We start from the raw sequence: 23,983 nt of genomic DNA on the forward strand, positions 1-23,983 counted from the left end.
GAGTTCAGTCCCTGGTTCTGCCACAAACTCAGTGTGACTGAAGGCATGTCACCGAATATCTCTGTGCTTCCTTTCCCATCTTGTAAAATGAAGGAGTATTGTTTGCCTGTAAAATGGGTGACTGTCCCTTCAACACAGTCGCTTACCAAGTAAACTTGGTCACTGAGATGTCTTCATTTATTGGGTGGAGAATGAGTCTCTCAACCAGATGCTGTTCCCTTCCTTCTTAGGGTACCACAGAAATTATATCCCTCCTTCCCCACCCTCCATGTGAAGGCAGTACATATGATGAATGACTGAAGAATTTCTCTAAGTTCTGTATCGTTCTCTCTAAGCACTGTTCTCCAAATATACACTTGATATTTACACTCCACAGACATGCAGTTTGCTAAAAAGGTGGAGTATTAGACTGACAGGCAGATACGGAAATGCCGGAAGAAAAAATGCTTGTTATACTTACAGTAAAATGTTCTGTGATAAACTGCTCATAGAGGTGGTAGGACAAGATACCACACACAAGTAGGTTAACTCCAGGCACAAAGCCACCTCTGTCAATAGCTGACTTCAGTAGAAGTCAGTGTGAATAAGCCCATGGTGTTCGCCATCCATTGGTTGCAATGTGCTGCTTCACCAATGCTGGATAAATGGAAGTAGTTCAGTAAACAGATACCTGGAGTAATGTGTTTCCAATAAGGAACACCACTGTAGGATTAGAAGCTTGGGAGATCACACATTCTCAAACACACGCTGTGTTTGACAGAGATCCAGGGCCAGTGCAAGGATGTTTCCCACCCTGAGACACCCCACCCCTGCAGCAGCTCTCCGCCCTGAGGCACTCCCCCCTCGCCCCAGCTCACCCCTGCTCCGCCTCTACCCCGAGCACACGGTCGATGCTTCACTTCTCCTGCCTCCCAGGCTTGCGGCGCCAATCAGCCTAGGAGGCGGGAGAAGTGAAGCAGCCAGGGTGTGCTCGGGGAGGAGGCAGGGCAGGGGTGAGCTGGGGTGGGGAGTTCCCTTGCGTGCCGCCCTCCTGCCCCCCCTTACTTGCTGCAGGCAGCCCTCCCAACGCTCCCCTGCCCCAGCACCATCCACCTAAATGCCGGCGGCAACTAGGGCGGCCGAAGAGCTGGCCACCGCGGTCGCTGCCGAAGAAAATGCCGTCCCCCAAATCCAAGCGCCCAAGCAAACGCATAGGTTGCCTAAATGGTTGCACCGGCCCTGCTGAGATCCAGCTTAACGCATGAGAAGACTTTAATGATAGAATCATAGAAATGTAGGGCTGGAATGGATCTCAAGAGGTCATCTAGTACATCTCTTTGTCCCGAGGCAGGACCAACTATACCTAGTCTGTTCCTGACAGATGTTTGTCCAACCTGTTCTTAACCTCCAACGGTGTCAATTCCACAGCTTCCAGTGGAAGCTTATTCCAATACTTAATTATTGTCATAGTTAGAAAGTTTTCCGTAATATCTAACTAAATCTTCCTAGCTGCAAATTAAGCCGATTACTTCTTGTCCTGCCTTTAGCCGGAATGGAGAGCAATTGATCCCTGTTCTCCTTATAACAACCCTTAACACATTTGAAGTCTCTTATCAGATCCCCACTTGGTGTTCTTTTCTCAAGACTAAACATGCCCAGTTTTTATAACCTTTCCTCATTGGGCAGGTTTTCTTGCACTCCCCTGGACGCTCTCCAATTTATCCACAACTTTCCTGAAGTTTGTCATCTAGAGATGGACACAGTACTTCAACCGAGGCCCCACCCGTTTATCTCCCACGTCTTACATACAACACTCCTGTTAATACACCCCAGAATATTAGCCTTTTTGGTAACTGCATCACACTGACTGATATTCAATTTGTAGTGTGCAGTTACCCCCAGCTCCTTTCCAGCAATACTACCCGCTAGCCTATTGTTCCCTATTTTGTAGTTGTGCATTTGATTGATTTGTTCCTTCCTGAGCAAATACCTTGCACTTGTGTTTATTTAAATTCATTTTATTGATCAGTTTTCCAGTTTGCCAGGCTCTGTTTTGAATTCTAATCCTGTCCTCCAAAGTACCTGCATCCCCTCCCAGAGCACCTCGGGCATGCTTCATGTGCAGTCATTCAAATAAATGTACGGTTTATGCTTATTTGATTTGGATTTCAGTGCCATTTGCTCGGTCTTTCAAGTGCATTTATTCAAACGGACAAAGTGTTTTTTTTCCTTTCTTTTCCAGCACTGAAAATTCAAAACAGCTTTCCTAACAGACCAGTTTGTGCAATAAGGCGACTGGCAGGGTGCAGGGCAGTGTGCATGAGTTTGTAGGTTTAAAAAAAAATCCAGGCAGAGGGGCGGTCCAGCTACACACCTTTTTTTTTTTTTTTTTTAAAAGCCTCTTTGAATGGCAGCACATCAGAGGGGCTCAGCTTTGCCTGCTTATAGCTCTAACCAGGCTTTTAAAAACCCCCACTTGTCCTCCAAGTGCTGTAGTGCTCTGTGTAAGCCTACATTCTATCTAATGGTAGCCTGACATGTTATGTTACCGTATCTTCCTAAGTAAGCAACCTTTGACCTAGCCAGCTGCAAAATAGTAGCTTGGAATTTAGATCTTGCATAGTGTTATGAATTTGTGTGACCTCCAGCTCCAAGCTCTCTTCGCCATGGGAGTTTGTATGTTTTCTTCTTCCTACAAGTGGCAGCCTAGATCCCAAGTTGAAAGTGAATCTTTGCCTTTGGCCTCCCTCCAGCATTCTTTGCTGAACAAGTAAGGATTTGGAATGTCAGAAAATAGCAAGAGGGGAGAGAAGAGTGAGAGTGTGTGTGTGTGAGCGTGTGTAAAGGTTTCTGTAATGAGGAGGACGGAACAAAACACAACTTCATCTGGACTGCCCCTTTCTGAAACAGTGCTCGTTCCTGATTTATACTGTTTTGTTTCTCTTAAATCATGCAGCTCTGCTCTGCTGCTACAGCAGAGGGCTATCAGCAGTGCTGTGGAGTGAAACAGGTTTTTTGCAAAAGCTTCCTATTTGGATAAAACTAGCTATTCCTCTGGCTTCCCCCTTGTGGGACGGGAGGAGTTCTACCTAGTGCAGTTATCGGGGGGTCTTCAGTAATATTCTGGCTTTGGATGATCCACAGGAAACATCCTTTTGTGGAAGACCTTAAAGCAGGCCTTGATTCTGAGGGCGGTGCTGCAACACCCCGGACTGTAACGCAGGTATTCCTTAACACTTTCCCTTCAACTTGAACAGGAAGAAGCATTGTGGGGCAGTGTTTACTACAGAGCTACACTCTGATGCCTAAAAGTATCTCACTGCAAACAGCAGGCTTTTTAAAATTACCATAACTGTGTTAATGATGAAGTTTGCTTGATCTGACTTGGGAGAAGGAGCTACCCAGCAGCACGTAGCAGAAGGAAAGTGAAGACTTGGACTTCATTGCTGCTTGCAGAAGTGCTGCTATTCCCCTCCTGCCTTGGAGGGACCATGTCGTCCTTGTACACCAGGAGCAAGGAGTTCACCCGAAACAGGAAGTCTCAGTCTGACTCTCCTCCGTCGTCTCCCTCCCCGATTGCAAAGACGCTCAGAGTAAGCAGCATTTTCATTACTGTATTCCATTGGGACCTCTTCAGCGCTGATTACAGCCAGAGATTAATGAAGTCAGTCTGTCCACTTGTAGTGGGAGACCTAAGTACCTGGTTTGCTTCTCTGCACAGGGTGACAGTATGAAATAAATTCGGGAAAGCTCCTGTGTAGCAGCAGACTTGAACCCTGTAAAAAAGGTATTTTCTGCAGTCCCCATGTGGTAGTTACTTGGCTGAATGATTAGAGAATCTTTGTCACCTTATCTCTGCGTTTGCTTTCTGTTTCTTTGCAGTGGGCACAAACCCTTGTACGTGAAACGGCTGAAAGTTTGCTAGCAAAAAGTTTGTAGTGGAAATGAGGCAAAACCTGAACAGCTTGTTAAACTACACTTTTTTTCATGTGCATGTAAATCTTACAAATGCGCTATAGTTTGCCATGCAACTGGGCTCAGTCTCAGCAGCTCTGTGAAGTGGGACGTACCTGAGTCATTTTAAAAAACTTTGAAAATAGCCTCTTGGCAGAGATGACTAGGTGGAGGTGTCAGTAATTTTGCATTGTCCCATTCCTTCAAATCGTTGCGTTTGGAGATGACCCCTCTGACAGCTTTTAATAATATGTTTACAATCAGATTGCTAGTGACTTTGGAGTTGTGTGAAAAATACTCTCCGGGGGTCCACGTTGTTTAGGGTGACCAGACAGCAAGCGTGAAAAATTAGGACGGGGGTGGGGGGTAATAGGAACCTATATAAGAAGACGACCCTAAAATCGGGACAGTCCCTATAAAATCGGGACATTTGGTGTCCCTAACGTTGTTAGGTAGGCAGTGTGCCCTTGGTCTAAAGATTTTATGCATACTGTAGTCCAACAGGAAAACTTTGGCTGAAGAGGTGAAACCAATCTCTAGGTAGCCTGAAGTGGTCACAGAAGACTAATATGCACTTGTCTCTTGACATTTTAATGACATAATATCCTCTTCAGAAAGATGGGAAAGGCCATTTAAACCACTATTTCCTTGTGGGAAACAGTCATTGACACTATAAATCTTTGGCTGTATGCTCTCCGGCTGCGCTCGCCCCGGCAGTTAAATGTAATCCTGTGGTGCTGGGAGTTGGTCTCCAGCACTGGCAATCAGTTCTACTACTGCATCTACTGGAAGCTTCTAGATGCTCATTGCCAGAGCCAGAGAGCTAGTTTGGGAGCTAAGGGAGTATCTGTCTTCCCCCAAAGCTGTGTGAAACTGAATGGGTCTTTTTTTAAATGTTCAATTTCTGCAACTGCATCTGCACAGTAAATTGATCAATTGGCAAAGAGAGGAAATAGTGGGTGGAGAGCCTTTAAATTGTATTCTTAGCTGAACACTGAAATTAATGTTTAAATACTCCAGTCATCCACTTATTAGAGAAGGTCAATGTCCGCATTGTTTCTCAGACCCAGGCTGACTCATTCTCTCCTCTTCAACCTTTTGTGCTGGGAAGCATATAACATGCACATCTGGCTGCAGCTGTCATTGCTGTGGTCACAGACACTCGCTTGAGCTCCCTCTGGCTACCTAACCCATAAGATGCAGAATGATTAGGAACTCCTTTTATCTGGAGTAACCATGAACAGGAGCACAGCCTCTTTGGGTGGCTCAGCTGCAGATCACAGAACCGAGTTAAGGCTTGGCCCTGCTTTGAGCAGGGGCTTGGACTAGATGACCTCCTGAGATCCCTTCCGACCCTGATATTATTCTATGATTCTGTGACAGGTGGCTCAGTCCCTGATCTAGAGTCGCTTGCCCCAGAAGAGTGCTTACTTGGGATTGTAACACTAATGAGAGGATTTGTATGAGGGGAGAAATGCTCTCATAGCACTAGTGAGGCCACTGCTCTTGGTAGAGCACAGGGATACTTAACAGTGAAAAGATTTCAAACTGTAAGTACATCAGCATTATTGCAGTTCAGTGTAGGACAGTCAGAAGTAACTGTCTCGTTCCCGTAATGGATGTCAATGGTTAATTACCGAAGAGGTTTCAGATGGAGCATAACAGCCCCAAACAAGTTGGATTTAGCTAACCACCTTGGCCTACTATGGGTATTTCTCCCAGTACCAGTCCCAGATACAAAAAATTTTTTTTTTGACAATCTTAATACAGCAGGGAGCACTGCATGATCCCCTCGGTTTGTCTAATCTTAAGGCCTTATAACTAATGACATTTGAAAAGTGAATTTATCAGCACCCATACATAATTGGCCTAATGTTCTTCTGAGATTCTGTGGTGTCTCCTTTTGTATTGTAGTACCATGTCACCCAAGTTGTCTTTTCACCCTTAATTTGGAAGACCTCTCCTAATCACAAAACAGAGACGTGGGATCACATCACTTCATTATAAACTTTTACAAATAATAATAAGTGAAACATACTGCAAAACACAGAGCATCACTGCAAGTACTGAAACGACTGCAGAGGTAATTCAGGATGAATCCCAACACTTAGTTATCAGCTGACCTCTATGTCAGCACATTGTGTTATGGTGTTCAAGATCATCCATCGTCCTAATTCTCTAGGCACATCAGAATCGTTCAAGAACAAGTAATCCTGAAATGTTTTAATTTTTGTTTCATATACTAAGACGATTCATAACAGTGTTGGAGTAGGAGTAGCCAAATAAATCCTATCAAACATACCAGAGTTAACCACAGCTCACCTCCATGTCCCAGCTTGCCAAAAAAAAATTAACTAGTTGGTTTTACTTTAATTCAGGTTTTGGTGATCTAAATTAACATCCAGTTGGCATAACAGTCTAAAGCTTCCAGTGAAATAATAATGGGAAATGTGTGGCAGCTTCTTCATGGGGAAGCTTTGTACTAGATTCCTTCTCCCCCAACAGAACCTTCTTCATATAAAGTATTTGCACCATCATGGACAAGAGTTTGTTCCAGGAGAGCTTTATCACAATATCAAAGGGCTGAATATTACGCATGTGGAAAACCTGCGCAGAGCAAGACAGGCAAGGTTGGAAAGGATTGGGGCTTAAAATGTTGGCAGTCTAATTTAAAGTCTTTTAAAGTCCCCAGTATGCTCTTTGAAGGCCAAATGGCCCCCACCTCTTTTTGTCCTAGAGTTTAATCATGTCTTCCAACTCTCTGGTACCTGCTTCTGTGATTTTTATTTTTCCAGGAATAATTATCAGTTAGCCAAGGCTTTTAATGCCCAGGGATGCATGTCCTCCCAAACTGCTGATTTGGGTGTATTCAGCTTTTTCAGGTATTTCCTTACCTGTTTTTATCAATAGTTATTTTCATTTATAAGGTCCTTATTCCTTTCTAATGGTCCATACATCTTGTTCAAGACTGGCTGTGAAAAAGCATGTCGGTAGCTCAGTGACTTTAAATCCATCAGTTATGTTTGTGCCCTTCATTGAATCATGTGGTAGATTTGCAGGGCTCCTCTGAGTCACCTTAAATGCTGGTGCTAAGTCCCAGTATTGGGATTTGATGTGATGTGAATACTGTCAAGTCAGACTGATGGATCCAGTTAGCTCCATCAGGGTATAAAGGGATGTCAAGGTTCCCTCCCCACTCTGAACTTTAGGGTACAGATGTGGGGACCCGCATGAAAGACCCCCTAAGATTATTTTTACCAACTTAGGTTAACAGTACGCTGCCACCACCAAGTGTTAACCAAATATTTAGGAAGAGCCACTTGGAACTCTGCCTTCCCCCAAATATCTTCCAAATCCCTATCCCCCTTTTCCTGGGCTGCTTGAGAATAATCCTCCCCAAGCCCCTACACCCCTTTCCCTGGGAAGGCTTGAGACTATCCCCTCACCATTTAGTCCTGGTGAACACAGATCCAAACCCTTGGATCTTAAAACAATGAAGAATTAATCGGGTTCTTAGAAGAAGAATTTTAATTAAAGAAAAAAGGTGAAAGGAGTACCTCTGTAAAATTAGAATGAAAGATAATCTCACAGATAATCCAATTCAAAACACAGAGGGTTTCCCTCTGGGCAAAACTTTAAAGTTACACAAAGAACCCAGATTTATCCTCCCTCTTATTTGCAAAAGAACTGTCAAACAAGAAAATAAAAGTTATCTAATACATTCCTTCTCTAAATACTCACTACCCTATTGGAGTGGGATGGCTCCTTTTTTCTCTGTCTCCTGCAAAAGCGAGCACACAGCACAGACAAAAGACTTTTTTCCCCTTCCAGATTTTAAAATATCTTGTCTCCTTATTGGTCCTTCTGGTCAGGTGTCAGCTAGGCTATGGGAGCTTTTTAACCCTTTACATGTAAAGGAGGAATTAACCCTTAACTGTGTGTTTATGACAACAGGGATGAGTGCTTTTTTGGGACCAGAGTGAAAGTCTAGAAACAGACAGCCACAAGGAGCAGACTAGCCACAGATTGAAGCTATTCACTTATTTTAACAGAACTCTTCTTCCTTGGTGTATGTATATTTGTTCCTGTACACCAGTGAACATTGCTCAATTCCAATTCTGCTGCTCCCCCACAAAGCTGCTGCTTAAATGGCTGAATAAGGAATTGCTTCACATTTAGTCACTTTTCTGATTCCTGAGCATTGCGCTAGCTTTTCCGTATGACTTTTCATGTATAACTCGGCTGCATCTGGAAATGGATTGTTTGGCCTTCTAGCTACCTGTAATCTATCTATCACTTGAACTGCCACTATGATGTTCTCTTCCCCCTTATTGGTGAGAGCAAGGAAGGAATAATGGGAGACTTTCAGATGAAGAGTCTGAGTTTTATACCAATGAGCAAAGTCTAATAGGCAGAATTCTAGTCTGGTGTAAAAGTTAGCGTGTTCAGAAGCTTGTTTTGCTACCGTAGTCAGTGATTGGTTACAGATTGGAATCCAGCATCCTATCTCAGATTTTTAAAATTCTCCATTTAAGCTGCTACCATTTTTACCACTGATATTTGCTGCTGAAAAGCCTGGTGGTTCAGTTTTAGCTGTCAAGCAGCTTGCATATAAACTGGCCATTTAACTTTCATGCTTGAGTTTGTTTCTGTTCCTGTTACCCCAATCAGAAGACTCCTCCAACCTCCATATTGTACTATAGTCCCTAAACAAAGTAACACAATGAAATGTGCACCAGTTGCATCTTCACTGCATATCCACACATTTCAGTGATATGTATATCATTAGTGGCAATATATGTACTGTATCAATTTTTCACTTGTAAAACAAATTGTAAAATTAAGATTGCTTTTGAATGCCACAAAATGCATAAGTTGCTTTTGCATTTTATTTTGCCCAATTTTTAACTCCAATTCCAGGCATAAATACTGTCCTTAATTAACTTAGCTGCTCACTAAAACTACTGATGCTAATCTCATGATCTTTAGAGCAGTGGTTCACAGACCTGTTTAGGAACCTTTTGTGATCCAGAGCGCTTGCTGATGGTCTGAGCATAGCTATGTGATAACACTGTGCTCTCAGCAGAGAGAGATAAAATGAACGAAAAGGGGATAGTATGACCAACTTATTTCTAAAGGGGCAAGATATTTAGTGCTTTGAAGACAGCTAAACATACCCAATATTCTCCAAATTACTTTTCTGTGTAATTGTTTCATGTGATTGTTGCAGTTGCCACAGTTACACCTTTGCCAAAAGTAGGGGTAGTGTTCCTAGGGCAACAGCACTGAGTGTGCTCCGCCCTCAGAAAGTTGGAGTAGCTCTGCTTTAGGCAACTTGAATTCTGGCCAGTTTCCAAGCGCCATAAATGTGTGTTTAAATCTCCCATACTAAAACTTGGAAAAGCCTAGATGTGGTGTTGGAAGGGGAGGGGAGCAGAGAAGAAGCAACAGCCATACAAACCTACGACCTTCCGAAATTTAGAAGCAAAAAAGCCTTGGGTGCCTGCTTTATATTTCCTCTTGAAGCTGCATGTCTGGAGGGTTGTGGCTAAGATCATATCACTTGTCTGCAAAATTAAAATTTTCACCAATAAAATCTGATCTGCGTTCAAAAAAAAAAAAAAAAGTGTGTGTGTGGGGGGGGAATTAACAGCCACAAAACCAGGTTTCTGAATTGTGGCCTTTACTCAATTAAAATACAATCCAGCTTGACATTTTACATGCAGACTTTTATCTCTGTGGGTTTGTGATAATGAAGTTCAGCTGTTGTAAAGCCAAAGGGCCGTGCAAGAGAAGAGAACTGAGGGTAGGACTGGAAGTCATGCAAACTATAGTATTACGGTTGAATTTTAGGCCCAGTTTGGGATTGGAGCAGCTCACTAATCGTACACAGTTGTCACTTAGAATTATAGTAGTATGTATTCGTTTCTGATTTACAGCGAGGATAGCACGTTTAATTGTCTAAGCTGTTCATTCTTGGATGATCATCTAATGTGCTCCAATAAGAGCAGCTTTTATTAAGCTAAGCCCGCTGATTTATAGTTTGGGAAAACATAGTTTGCATCAGGTTTATTGGGGCTTGGGGATGGTTTGGTTTTACAGGGTTATTAATCACATGCACAGGACTTGTAACACTTGCACTCACACATACCTAAAATTAGAAGGCAAGCTGTGTTCTTTTTCAGCCCTAGCTAACGGGAAGCTCCAGAAGTATGTAGCTGTCATGTCAGTCGGCTTGTTTTTCCAGAGATACCATAACTTCAAGAAGCGTTATCAAGTACTCTACGCCAGTAGGACAGTCCTTTAAGAATGAATGCCCTTGTTATACTGCTCCCATTCTAAGACCGCACTCTTCAGTTCTTAAATAATGTATGTACTTCTAAATAAATCCGTGGGGTAAGAGGCGTTAGACTGAATCATATACTTGTCCGATCTGTATATGTATGAATAGGGATGTGAGAACCTACAATACAGTAATGTCCTAGGTCTTTTCCTCAAAGCTACTATTACTGCAGCTCTTCTTATGGTAGTAATGGTGAGAGAGAGCTCTAGTCTGAACAAGGCACCAGTGGTAGCTGTCATTTTTTACCACTGCCATACCAGAGGAGCTGCACCAGTGGTAGCAATTGTATAAAATCTTGGGAGTGGGAAGCAGGCATAGACAAGGTGAAGGCGGGGGGGGGGTGGGGGGGGATGTCATCTTGACAAACAATGCCTCCTAATTCTTTGGGTGTTATGCACATGCGGGGAAGAGGGAAATGCCCCTAAAAGCAGATGACTTTTGTTTTTTGTTAATATAAGTGGTAGATTCTCTGTAACTTGAAGCTTTTAAACCATGATTTGAGTAACTCAGCCAGAGATGAGGGGTCTATTACAGGAGTAGTGGGTGAGGCTCTGTGGCCTGCAATGTGCAAGAGGTTGGACAAGATGATCATGATGGTCCCTTGAGACCTTAAAGTCTTTGAGCTTCAAGTTGTTTTAAAACCCAAACTCATGAGGCTTACTAGGCGGCTACTTGGCAACAGAAGATTAAACTACAGGCGGTGGATAAAACATGGCCTTTTCATTGGGAAAGGTGACAAACTGTGTGTGGCTTGAGCTGTGCTTCAGGATCTTGTTAATGGATAGTCATTTTATCATGGATATTTATCGGACACTGTGACAAAAATACAGTAAAACAAATCCCGTGTAAAATATCCCAGAATAGCCCAGGTTTTCCCAAGCTCGACGAGTTAGAGATGATACAGCATAAAATGGTCCTGACCATGTATTGTCTTTGGAAGAAATGTAAATATTAGATTCTCCCCCCCCTCCCCCCCAATCCTCACAGGGTCAGATCTTGGCCACAGAATGAAGAATGCAATTGAAGGCAATTAGGCCAATTTCTGTTTTGGCAAGAGAAAAGGTTGAGCCTCTTCTGGCACTGCCTTTTAGGGTTGAATTTTATCTGAAGCCTTCTATAAGGAAGTTGGTTTTAATTATACTTTACTGACCTTCTAATAGCTGTAAAAGCTTTTGAGTTTTTTAAAGGGAGTCTCCAGTGCTCCATAATCCAAACACATTTCTAAAATCAAAACCATATGGTGTCCCAGGCTCTTTTCAATCTCATTGCTATCCAAACTAATAAACTGCTGATACCTAGCTCTGCTTTTTAATTAGAAAAGGGAACAGAGTAAGCCCAATGAAATATCCTGGGGCAGGGAGAGTTGGAGTGAAATAGCTTCATGTGGGAAAGTTCAGAGCAATATTAGGATAACTAATACTGCTCTATTTGTCTCCTTGGTTCCTTAGCACCAGCCCACCTCAGAGGCCCTACGTTCTGCCAACAAATCAATCTCATCTGGATGAGATTCCCACTGGGCCTCATTAGTATCCTTTCTGGATTGGCTAGACAAGTTGCTGAAGAGCAATATAATGCATCCTCTGCACTGTGCTTGAACATGGTGGTGGTGCTGCTGCTGCTACGACCCCAGGGTTTGATGCTTTGAGTAGTTCCTTTGTATGTGACCATAGTGGTTTCACATCTTTAAAAGATTGCACTAGGGCTTACCAGAAACTTGAGTGTGTACCAATATGCTCTCCTTTTCACCATGCTCTGGTTTCACATCTTTAAAAGACTGCACCTTCTAGGGCTCAGTGCTTCCTGAAGAAATGCCGGCACATTGGTTTAATACCAACTCAGGAAGCATATCGCCATCTGTATCACTAGCACAACTCCTTGGTTTTCATTGGTCTCCTATCTGAATACTGCCCCAACCGGGCCCTCTTTGGCTTGTAAGATGTATGATCTCACAGCTTGAAGTTGTAAGGCTACAGTTGTTCCTAGTTAAACTTCAGCAAGGCCTGAGAAAAATGGAATGAAGTGGACAAAACGGACAATGTGGTGTCTGAAAATGCAGTGTTAATGGCCAAGGAAAAGGACAGTTAAGGTTCTGATAGTTATAGCTGCATTGCACTCCTAGGAATACTTTTAACATAGCATAATGTAAGGTATCCATTTAACGAAAAGCAGGAATGGAAAATACCACACTTGTATGTACATGTCTTACTGAGTAACTCTCTCAATGTACTGTGGTAACCTTTTTGTCCTTTTACTCCTCCTCCTCCTCTTCTCTTCCTGCTCCGCACCCCTTTCGTCTTTAGGAGGTTGAAGTCTTCATCCCTTACTTGTCATGTATGAATTTAGATTTTCAACTCTTTGGGGCAGGGACTAGGTCTCTGAAGCACACACCACACTCCACTGCTCATGTATCATGTGTGGAGTGAGGCTGAGTTAATGCTTCAGGACCTGTAACGCTTGCATTTTGACTTTAAAAATGTTGCTGTAAATATTTTTGCATTTTTCCTACAACTTTTTCAAAGGGAAAACTGGTAGGGGGAGAAGCGTTGGTCAGTAAGACAGTTGTCCCAATGCAGTTTTGGCCAGAAATTCAGATGAGCTCACTGCCCACAATTGGGCGAAATTTTCAAAAGAACTGGGTACATTGGGAGTTAAACTCTTTTAAGAAGATGCCTCCGTTTTGGGGTGCTGACTAGTACATCTGGATGTCTATCTTTGAACAAATGACACTGGGCTAGCTTTTGCCTCTTAATTTGCCCCGACATTTACTCTTTCCTAAGTCATCCCTGGTGTATGTCTCCTGAAGTGCACAACTGAAAACTTACAGTAGATACTTTAAGTTCTCAGTCATCAGTTTTAAAATACTCATCGCTTTGTTAGCTTCAAAGCTGCCTCCATTAGGGTTATGTTCAGACAGATTTTCACAGTTCAGCTCCTTTGGTGGAGCCCATTCCAAAATTTATGCTTGACCTTTTTTTTCACAATGGGGGGAAATGTATTTTCTTCCACTATCTTAAAATTATGTGAAACTTTTCTTCTGAAACTTTCACACACACAAAATTGGCCTTTGGACAAAGACTAACCATTGAAAATGTCAGTCTCAAAAGTGATTCCTTCCCTCCCATACACACCCAAGCCTGTGGTCAATTGTAAGTATGGTTTTATGAGGGAAAATGTTTTTCAACTTTTAAGTACATTAGAGTTATAGTGCAGGTTCCTCCAGGTTTGGACAAACCTGGAACTTAATGATCTTTCTCTCAAAATATTACTTGAACTGGCTCACTCTGCTGGACTATAAATAGGCTGAGGGAAAGCATCCAAGGCTTTCAAGACCTTGGAAATAACATACTTGCAAATTCAAAATGGGAAGCTAACCCAGCAACATTAAGAACCGCCCCACTTGCACTTTGCTATTCAACGGCCAAATACGCATGTCCCATGTGGGAAAGATTGGCTCATGCAAAGAAGCTGGGCCCTGTTCTGAATGACAGCTGCCGTTACATTGCAGGATCTCTAAAGCCATCAGACATGAACAGTCTCTATGCGCTTGCCAGAATTGTTCCGCTGGATATCAGCAGATCAGTCATAAGCAAAATAGAACGATTGCGTCAAGTCGAAGGTACCAGACATCTGCTACGTGGCAGTTAGCTGCCTGAAATAATCCCCACTTTCTAGCTCCAGTGAAATCTCTTAGAAAATCACCGATGGCCATGTGACTGGCAGTGGGGCACACGCAGCTAGAAATACTCACTGAGGGTGTTAAAAGGCACGTCAATGTTGCCGAATGCCTTCCAACAGGTGCAGGGAAGGATTGGTTGACCCAGAGATGATGTTTAAAGCACCTCCAAATAAGAGATGGCCATTCAAAAGTCACTGCACAGATGGGGCTACCAATGACCCAGACATGGTCATGTGGTGAAACATAGGCCATGGACCATCTGCTGGTCAGCTAGCTCCCGGAGGAGCCGTACACCATGGAGAACCTCTCCAGAGCCACAGACCGGGACACATCATGTGTCTGGAATGGGAAAAAAAAAACTGATTGTGAGTGGAAGAACACAAGATGATGATGACCTTGGGAAAGATGCTAAACTTTCTGCAGAGCTGCAGTCTGGGGTACAAATGTGAAATCCAAATCCTGTAAATTATGAACTTCTTATAATAAATTGGATTAATTTAACAAGACCTAGCCCCACAAATTAAGTGTGCGACCAGACCCACCCGTCGAGAAAAGTGTCAGGCAGTCATGGCTTTGTAAGTTGTGGTATAAAGATGTTTTTAAAATAACCACCGAGGGGGCTGTTCCTGTCTCGTCAGTTCCTAAATGTCTGTTGGGCTGCCCTGCAGTGTCCTTCCCAGCAGTAATTTTGGCCCTAATGAAGTAAGAAGAGCCCTGCCTGAAAGGATGTTGCCTGATGCTGTCATGGAAGGGAGTAGAGCCGGGATGAGACAATGCTCTTGTTTCTTTTCTCCCTCTTTCTGTCAGTAGCTTTTAATCCCTTCTCCCTTCCCCCCACCCCCATCTCATTCAGTCTCTCTCCCCACTGCCTGAGAGACTTCCCTGGTTTGTGAACAAAGTGACCACATTTTGCTTTTCATGAGGTGACTGGGTGGTTTCTCCCCTCCCCCCTCCACAATTCAAAACGGTTTCCCCCTCTTCCCCTACGCTTCCCTCCAGGAAGAGAGACTTGTTATTTGAGGACTTTCTCAATGCTGTTACGGAACATAAACAGTCCTGATGTAGTAGCTGCAAAGCTTCAAATTAAGTGGATTATTTCCGTGACCTGTAAGGAAAGCTGTTACTGAAAGGGATTAGTGTATTGGTCTGTAAAACACTTGAATCATTTTCGATGAGCGTTGTTAATCACCCCCTAATTCCTCTGCCCTGCTGAGTGGAGAAGATGGAGCCAGAAGACATTGGGTAGCTGTCTGACTTTTGTGCTGAAGTGAGATACTTTGTTTTAAGAAGCAAGTTTTACTAGAGCCTCTTACAAAAGAGCAAGGAGGCTTTCTTGTGTCAGGCAGTAAGGACAGAAGTGGGAAAGCTACTCAAGATAAACAGAGGCTTGAGTTTGAGATACCAGTAAAATGTGGAGGTTTTCCTCCTTAACTTAACTCCCTGCAAGGCCTCTTAATTACAGCTGCCCCAACCAAAGGCTCTTAGAAAAATAAGACAAATGCCGAAGCGTAGCCTTGTGGTTAAGGCAGTGAACGGAAGGTTAGAGCTGTATTCAATTCCTAGTTCTGCCAAAGACAGCTCAAGCAGTTTAGGAGCCAAAGTTTCTCAGAAGATCAGAGGGATATGGGTCCCCAAGTGCTCTGACACTTCTGAAAATGGGACCATCTCCTGAATCACTGAGGTGTGTTTGAAAATGTCCTCTCATCCCTGTGTGCCTCAGTTCACCACCTGTACAATGGGGAAGAACAAACTTTCCTTATCTTGTTGGCCATCAGAACAAAGTAATGTTGGTGAGGTACCCAAATGCTGTGGTTAGAGCACTATCAAATTCATGGTCCATTATGGGCAATTTCACGGCCATAGGATTTGAAAATTGGTAAATTTCACATTTGCAGATGTTTCAATCTGAAATTTCACAGTGTTTGTAATTGTGGGGGTCCTGAACCAAAAGGAGATTGTGAGGGTCGCAAACCTGTGTAGGGGGGTCGTGAGATTGTCACCCTCACCTCTGTGGTGCCTTCAGAGCTGGACGGAGTGGGGAGGAGGGGATGCAGAGCTATCTGCAGACAGAGAGATACCCAAGAGCAGCCCTGCAGGGAAAGAGAAAGTCCTGTCCTGCCCCAGCCCTTCCCTGACTAGCAGCTAGGAACCCCCCTTTTGCTGGAGTGCTCCCAGCAGCACAGGGAAGATTGGATCCAACTCCACAAGCCTCTTCTAGCTGCAGGAACCTCTGGGGCTGCTGCCCAGTGCTAGAGCATCCTGCAGCAGGGGGAGGCACCCAGAAGTGGGTCTAGTGTCCCCCCTCCCCCCCCCCCCGAGCAGCTGTGCAGGGGATGGACAAGTTCTGTCCGTCCCCAGCCGGAGCTAGGAGCCCCCTATGCAGGGGCGCTTCTAGGAACAAGGGGACATCGGATTTCACGGGGAAGGGCTTATTTCACAGCCTGTGTCACGTTTTTCTCGGGCATGAAATTGGTAGGGCCCTAACTATGGTGATGGGGTCACACAACTGCCTACATGGAGATAGTGATTAGCTTTTCTGCTCATTTCACTAACAGCAGACACACTAAGGGTAAGAATTTCAAAAGTATAAATAGCAGTTAGGTGCCTAATTGTAATTTGTCTCTTGAAAATCTTCTCAAACTTTTATGGCAGAGCTACTTCAAAAATTAGCAGTTGGCCATAAACAAGGGTACCCAAAGTATGGTCTGAGTGTAACACAAGGGGTCCAGCACCTGTAACTAGAAAGAAGACAGAGCTAATTGATGGCAGCTTTTTTCCATTGCTGGTGAACTCAACCAACAAAGCAATTTCTGTTCACTTATCAAATGCAGTTTCACTGTTCGCTCCCCCAGCCTTGAACTGTTATGTAGAGCTGCTTTGTACAGCTAAACACTTGCCAGGTTTCACTCCTGAGGTGGCCGTGTAATGAAGTGGTCCCTGTGTACTGTTTGAACAGCGTTTTTGTTTGCAAAGCACATTGGAATCCTTCTCTGTTACTATAGAAACGTGAGATTAAATTATGAAGAATATTTAAGTACAAGCAAATGTGGCAGTGCACACAAGCTTCGGATACACCTTAAGGTTGTGCTTAAGTTAAACTGGATGCAGGCCTCTTGCTGCTGGAAAGTTGACAGTGATGTGGTGCTTCTCTCAGTTGCTCTGTTCTTGCTCAGTTTCTGTAAGCAGGGTTTTTTTCACCCTGTCTGCTCATAAGAATAATATAGCCAAGGAGAGGATATAGAACCATTTGCTGTGTATTTCTCCATGAACATCGAGAAGCGCCTGGATTTCAGATGTTGATAGAGATGCTGAACACTCTAACACAGGGGTGGCCAACCTGTGGCTCTGGAGCCACATGCAGTTCCTTGCATAGGCACCGACTCCGGGGCTGGAGCTACAGGCATCCATTTTCCAGTGTGCCGAGGGAGCTCACTGCTCAAGCCCTGGCTCTGCCACGGGCTCTGCCCCCACTCCGTCCCTTCCTGCAGCCACCCCTGAGCCTGCTGTGCCCTCGCTCTTCCCCCGGAGCCTCCTGCACGCCACGAAACATCTGATGTGGGCGGGGGGAGCTGATGGTCAAGGCTGCCGGTGGATGGGAGGCGCTGGCGAGAGGGGCAGCTGATTGATGCGGGGTCTGCTGATGTATTACTGTGGCTTTTTGGCAATGTACATTAGTAAATTCTGGCTCTTTCTCAGGCTCAGGTTGGCCATCCCTAGTCTAACAAGACTGCAAGCCTAGTTTTGAAGCCTAGGTGGACTCTTCATTATCAAGCAGTTTGAGATAGGGTTGCCAGTTTTGGTTGGACGTATTCCTGGAGATTTCATCTCATGACATAATCTTTAATTAAAAATTCATCTTTAATTCATGGAGACTCCAGGACAATCCTGAAGGGTTGGCAACCCTAGTTTGAGAGCCAACTTCAGGCTAAATCCTAGGTCTTAGCCCAGGACACCCTTAAAGGCTTCAGATCTCACCTCTTGAAAGTGGGCAACAAGGTATCCACTCAAGTGAGGCTTTTGACATTAAATTTGTCAGCGTATTTGATTAGCTCAAATCCAACAAAGTAGAATTAACAGGGGGGAGGGACATGGGATTAAAACAGGGCCCACTTCTCTACTGCTTTGTGCTGTCACTTGCACTAGTGCAGTGGGTGTAAAGCATTAATACTGTGATATAGTAGCATTTTACACCCATTTTAGAGGTGACAAAACTAACACAAGGTTCAAAACAGGGAAAATTGTGGTCCAGTTGGCATTGGATTCTATAAATTAAAACTTGGATAAATGTCTATAAAATAAACACAAGGGTTACAGAGATGATGGAAGGACACGTGGGGACCGTACTTGTGATAGTATATGCTGTGTCGTCTATGCCACTACTGTTTGACTTCTGCACTTGTATGTAATGGAGACCATTCCAACCCAGAAGACTCTTTTTAGCAAGTGTGGCTTACCGCAGCTAACCTCCATAGCAGATTGTTGTGCCAAGCCAAACTATGCTCTGATTTATGTATAGGTTGGCTCAGATTGTCTTTGGTTTAAGAGCACAAGTGGGTTGCAGCAGATGCAGTGCTAAGAATAGGAAGTTGGTTGAATCGCAGGGAAATACACTCTGCACCAAAAATTCTAAATCATCTTGCCTAGTGCTCTGCAGTCAGGGTCCCCCAAAGTTTCACTATGCTCAGGTACAGCTGGGTCCACTCAGCATTCTTGAGTAACTTCTGAATAGAGCATTCCTTCTGCTGGAAGTTGGCTTTAGGTGGGAGATGTTCAGCCATGAAAACAATGCCGATTTGCAGATTTTCAGAGTCTAACACAAATATGCAGAGGGATGGAGAGAGGGTTGTCTTTGTGTCATACTTTCCCATGCTGTTCTCATCTATCTCACTCAATGGACACTTCTTCCATCAGTGTTAGAAGGCATGCGTTCATTTAGAGAGGAGCACGTGTACGTTTGTTGCAGATCTAAGGGAGATCTGGCAACCAATGAATTATGACTTTCATGTCAAATGTCCCTTCCATTAATGAGATTTTGGGTGCCATGCACACATAGTAGCAGTCTTCACTAATGGATATTTTAAGCTAGCTTTTAAGGATATGTAAAAGGTAAGCCATCATTGATCTTGGTAGAGACAGAATTAAAGTCAGCCTAATGTGAACTAGATGGAGGAAGTTTAACATACAGCCAATGGACTTAGAACTGCCTCCATGTAAAGGAATCTCATTGCAGTCTTTGTTACAGACAGACGCACACACTCCTATCCGACTCCACTTTCCTCCCTGACAGTCATCCACAGTGTTATGATTTTGGAAACTTGGATTTTGCCCAGTGTCTTCAGTACTTCTCATTCCTTTTCAGATAGGTTGAAACCTGAAATGCTGCAGTGAAGTCATAGCAGTTGATAGGTTATGGGAAAAGATCAGAGATTTGTGGTTTGGCTACGTGAGATAATACAGTTTGGATAAATGTGGAAAAAGCTTGTAACAGTGTTCTTGGGGCTTGCTTTCAGAGTTGGAAAGTAGCTCCTAAGTGCTGTATCTGCAATTCTTGAGTTGACCTGTTAGTGGTGTCTCACTTGCTAATCCTATTTTCTTTTGTCTCCCTCTTCCTTTAGCATGAAAGACTTTCCAGGTAAGAGCTTTACCATACACACTTTCCAGTGAACAGGTATAAATGGTATATTTGTCTTGCCTCCTACATTCACAGCACTCTAAATGAGTAGCATTTCCTGCTTATTGGAGATGAAACAGGGATCAGGGTAGGGTGACCAGACATCCCGATAAAATCAGGACTGTTGTGATTTTGAGGAGTTTGTCCCGTGTCCCAACCAGAGTATGGTTGGGACGCCATTTTTGCCGATATTTTGTTTCGTGTGTTCAACGGCAATTTGGCAGAGAGTCCTTCAGTCGCAGACGGTCTTCGGCGATATTTCAGCGGCAGGTGCTTCCGTCTTTGGCAGTAAGGTTTATTACCCACTGCTGAAATACTGCCGAAGACTGTCCATGTCTGAAGGACTCTCCACTGAATTGCCGACGAACTCCCAGACGGGTGAGCGTGTTCAAAAAAAAAAAAAAAAAAAAAAAAACAACCAAAAAAAACCCACACTACCCCCTCCTGGGGCGGTCCCAATATTTTTCCCCTAGATCAGAGTCCAGGACTAGGTTGATTCCAAAAAGGGTTCCCTTGATATAGTACTTGCCTCACGCAAGTTTTGGAACTATTCTTCTTCCAAAAAGAAAGAGGGATAGCTCAGTGGTTTGAGCATTGGCCTGCTAAACCAAAGGTTGTGAGTTCAATCCTTGAGGGGGCCATTAGGGATCTGAGGCAAAATCAGTACTTGGTCCTGCTAGTGAAGGCAGGGGGCTGGACTCGACTCTTCAGGATCCCTTCCAGTTCTAGGAGATGGGTGTATCTCCATTATTATAAATTATAGGCAGTGCATCCGACGATATGCTTCTGCCATAGTGGGTATTCACCCACGAACGCTCATGCTCCAAGACGTCTGTTAGTCTATAAGGTGCCACAGGACTCTTTGCCGCTTTTACAGATCCAGACTAACATGGCTACCCCTCTGATGCTTGACACATAGGCAGTGACTCAGTAAGAGGAAAGAAATTATCCTTTTCACTGCCGTTTGAATGGGTGGGGAACCTCTCCACCAGCAAGACAGAACCATACCTTGTGGGAAAGGTTGGCAGAAACCGCTGACTTGTATATTCTTGTTTGTCGGGGATGGGGCTAGTATCCCATTTTCTGAGTTTCCAAGCTGAGGTGACCACATCGGCCAGGAGTTTCTCACGTGAACTTTATTTAAGCTTTGCACTGAACTCCAGAATGATAGCAGTGATGCTATATCAGTGACTGTTCTGAGCTGCTTCTGGTAGATGTTGAGATGAGTCTTGAGTCCTGACCAGTCATGGTCACGCTGACCGCATCTTAGCTGTTCCCAGGCTGATCTGTACTCTGGGTCTTGTTTGTTTTTAGGTTGGAATCAGCAGGTACAAGCCCTACCACCAGCGACTCATACAGCGATCGCGCCTCCAGTCGCTCCAGCGCTTACACCAGAAGAGAGAACCGCCTGGCTTCCCTCAGCAGTAGAACAGAGGAGGAGACTAACAGGGACTATAAAAAAGTAGGGCTCTTTTATATGTAATATTTCTATCCTGTGTACTCTAAGAGCTGCCTATCTGAGCTGTAACCTCCTTGCAGAAACCTGAGGTCTGCTGGAAGGAGCTGTGAAAGATCAAAAAGGGAGAGTTTTCAGGAATCACTAAGTTGTCTTGCAAGCAAAGGGTTATTTTATCAGCCCAGCCATCACAGGGCTTGTTTCTCTTGACTTCACTGTCTGTTGGAATCACACTCCTTCAAAGGTATAAAGAACCATGGAGGTTCAGGGAGTGAGAGCAGATTGAATACACAAGAAAGAGGCAAGCAGGCTGGAGAAGTGCTCCAGCTCAGAGTTTTTTGGTTTCTTAACAACATGCAGCTAGTTTACAAAGTTCCTTTTCAGGGGAATTTCTCAAATGACAGATGAAAGCATCTGAAAAGTAGCTACACAGTCTGATTGGCATTTTGGAAAGCCTTATTGCTGGGTAATGTTTGCTCGGTGTTTATAACCACTGGTTCTCATGACATTCTTTATCTGCTTTGAATTAGCAACAGGATGAAACCTGGAATGCTAGTTGGCAGGAGAGATCAGAATATGTTGTTTGGTATTATGAGCTAAGGGGAATGTACTATACGTTCATCCATCCGTGGGCGTTAAGCTACCATCTTATATAGCTATTTTGGAAGAACCTAATTTAACTCTTGCCTTAATCCTTCAATAACTAAAGCTAAGGGGTGAAATCATTCTTTAATCTGATCTTAGAGCAGGGAGGAACGTGTGTGTGTAAAATAAATGAAATAAAATATGGTAATAGCAAGTCACAACTGTGTGAAAGGTGAACAGATTAAGGTGATCTTAATTCCCAGGGATGTTAAACCCTAAAAGGTACTTCATTTTAGTTTTTTAAATAATGTGGTATGGTGAGAGAGGACTCCATCTGAATTAGAAATCAGTGTCTCCTTAACAGTCAGTCAATGTGCAGGACGATAACGTTCCAGCATAGTTTGCCTAAAGGCGTTTCTCTTGCCTCTCTGAGAAGTGGGAAATAGTGATGGACTCAGGAATTGGTGAGGCTGGTAATCTTTCTCCCTGGTAGAATGTCTTGACAGTTGTCTCTCCTCCTTGAAGTGAAACCATGTAAGAGCAGAGCAACACACTCTCAGCTAAATTATAGGTTTAGGTATGGTCAGCCAACTCAGTGACGTTGATTGAATCTCTGAGTTCTTTATTATATTAAATTATTAAGACAAGCAAGACATTCTGTCCCTTTTCTTTGTCCACTGCCTGTGGCTTTAAGAAACTACAAAAGCCACAAAGGATCTTCTTAATTTCTTTTACAAAATCAATTTATTAGAACTTGGGGGCAGGGAAATCAGTGCAGAAGAGCTGAGCCAGTCTTAAAAAGTGGTGGCAATTCTGAAACGGCTCTAAAACCAGCTACTGATGTTCAGAGCTGTGGAGCAACATGTCTCCATGCAGCTGTGACTGTTAGGCAGGCTCATACGATAGGCACAGAGCAATTCACATACCTGGCTTCCTGTTTCAGCTCTATGAGGACGCGCTTTCCGAAAACCAAAAGCTGAAATCAAAACTGCAGGAAGCCCAGCTGGAGCTGGCTGATATCAAATCGAAACTGGAAAAAGCAGCCCAGGTAAGGAGGAAAGGGTCTCCAGAACTGGTGGGGAGAGGAAGATGGGAGGAGGGGGTGTTAGCTGATGAACCTAAGATTTGGAGGTGCTGGTATGGTTTCTGTAAGAGAAAATTGTGCTTGCTTGTAAACTGCTTTGGATTCTCTGAAAGGTGCTATTGAAGAGGAAGGTATGATTGTTCACGTTAAGTACATTAGTTTCCTTGGAAAGACAACTTTCTTAAGTATGGAGGTTCTGGCAGTCCCTTAGTGCTGTCCCTGTGCATGCCACTCTATTTTAATAACTTTCTATTTTTAATTTAAATAGCAGAAACAGGAAAAAACCTCTGACCGATCGAGTATGCTGGAAATGGAGAAAAGGGTATGTGTTTGTGTCCCATTCTTTGACTCTTATGGCTCTGATATACGTTAGTTTCTGAAAGTAAAACGTTAATAAAAAACATGGGCACATTTTGTTTCTGCTCCACAGGATAGCGCTTGGGATAATACATGAGTTCTGATTTTTAGCTCCCTAAGCTCTTCCGCTCACTGTAAAACAGTTAAACTTCACTTTCTGCCTTATCACAAGATGCTACTACAGAACCACAGTTTCCCTTTCGTGGTGTTGAAGGGTTATTGGCCCAGTCTTCACTAATGCAAAGGACCGTCTCAACAAAAAACCCAACCTTTTCCAGTCAAGTGGGTAGTATCTTGTACCTTGAAATATGAACCTCTGAGCACTCCCTTCCTCTATCTGAGCAGTCCAATTCACGGCAATAGATCAAAGACTTAAATTGCCATTCCTGGCTAAAGTGATGTCTTAATCCCATTGCTTACACTGTATTTGATTAATTAGATTTTGGTGCCTTCTGCTAGTTGTGAGGATGAGATTTAAATCCAATTCCTGAAGTGACAGACCTGAGCTACTTGTGTGCAAACACAAAGCAGTGTCATGGCTTTCAGAGATGGTCACATACAACAGGGCCAGTGCAACCTATTAGGCGACCTAGGCAGTCGCCTAGAGCACTATGATTTAGTGGGCAGCATTTTCTTTAGCAGCGACCGTGGCAGCCAGATCTTCGACCACCCCGATCACTGCCAGCATTTAGGCGGAGGGAGCTGGGGCAGGGGGGCATGGAGAGGGCTGCCTGCTGCAAGTAACAGGGAGGGCGGCATGCAGGGGAACTCCCCGCCCCAGCCCACCCCTGCTCTGCCTCGTCCCGAGCATGCTGTCACTACTTCACTTCTCCCGCCTCCCAGGCTTGCAGTGCTTAAGCTGATTGGCGTCGCAAGCC

General features: G+C 43.9%; 1 protein-coding gene across 3 annotated transcripts in view; it reads left to right on the forward strand.

The window, feature by feature from the left end:
* PPP1R12B (protein phosphatase 1 regulatory subunit 12B) overlaps positions 1–23,983 on the forward strand; it is a 127,586-nt gene that overhangs the window by 83,958 nt on the left and 19,645 nt on the right. For 2 of the 3 annotated variants that reach the window (XM_032791888.2, XM_032791889.2), the window contains 4 exons: positions 19,568–19,584; positions 20,938–21,085; positions 22,608–22,712; positions 23,017–23,070. In XM_032791888.2, the coding sequence (XP_032647779.1) occupies positions 19,568–19,584; positions 20,938–21,085; positions 22,608–22,712; positions 23,017–23,070 (324 nt within the window). Of the gene's footprint in view, positions 1–2,861; positions 3,573–19,567; positions 19,585–20,937; positions 21,086–22,607; positions 22,713–23,016; positions 23,071–23,983 lie in introns of those variants that run through there. The other variant, XM_032791892.2, reaches the window with a different exon arrangement.

The sequence above is a fragment of the Chelonoidis abingdonii genome, chromosome 4, assembly GCF_003597395.2.
Source record: "Chelonoidis abingdonii isolate Lonesome George chromosome 4, CheloAbing_2.0, whole genome shotgun sequence".
Taxonomy (NCBI): domain Eukaryota; kingdom Metazoa; phylum Chordata; order Testudines; family Testudinidae; genus Chelonoidis; species Chelonoidis abingdonii.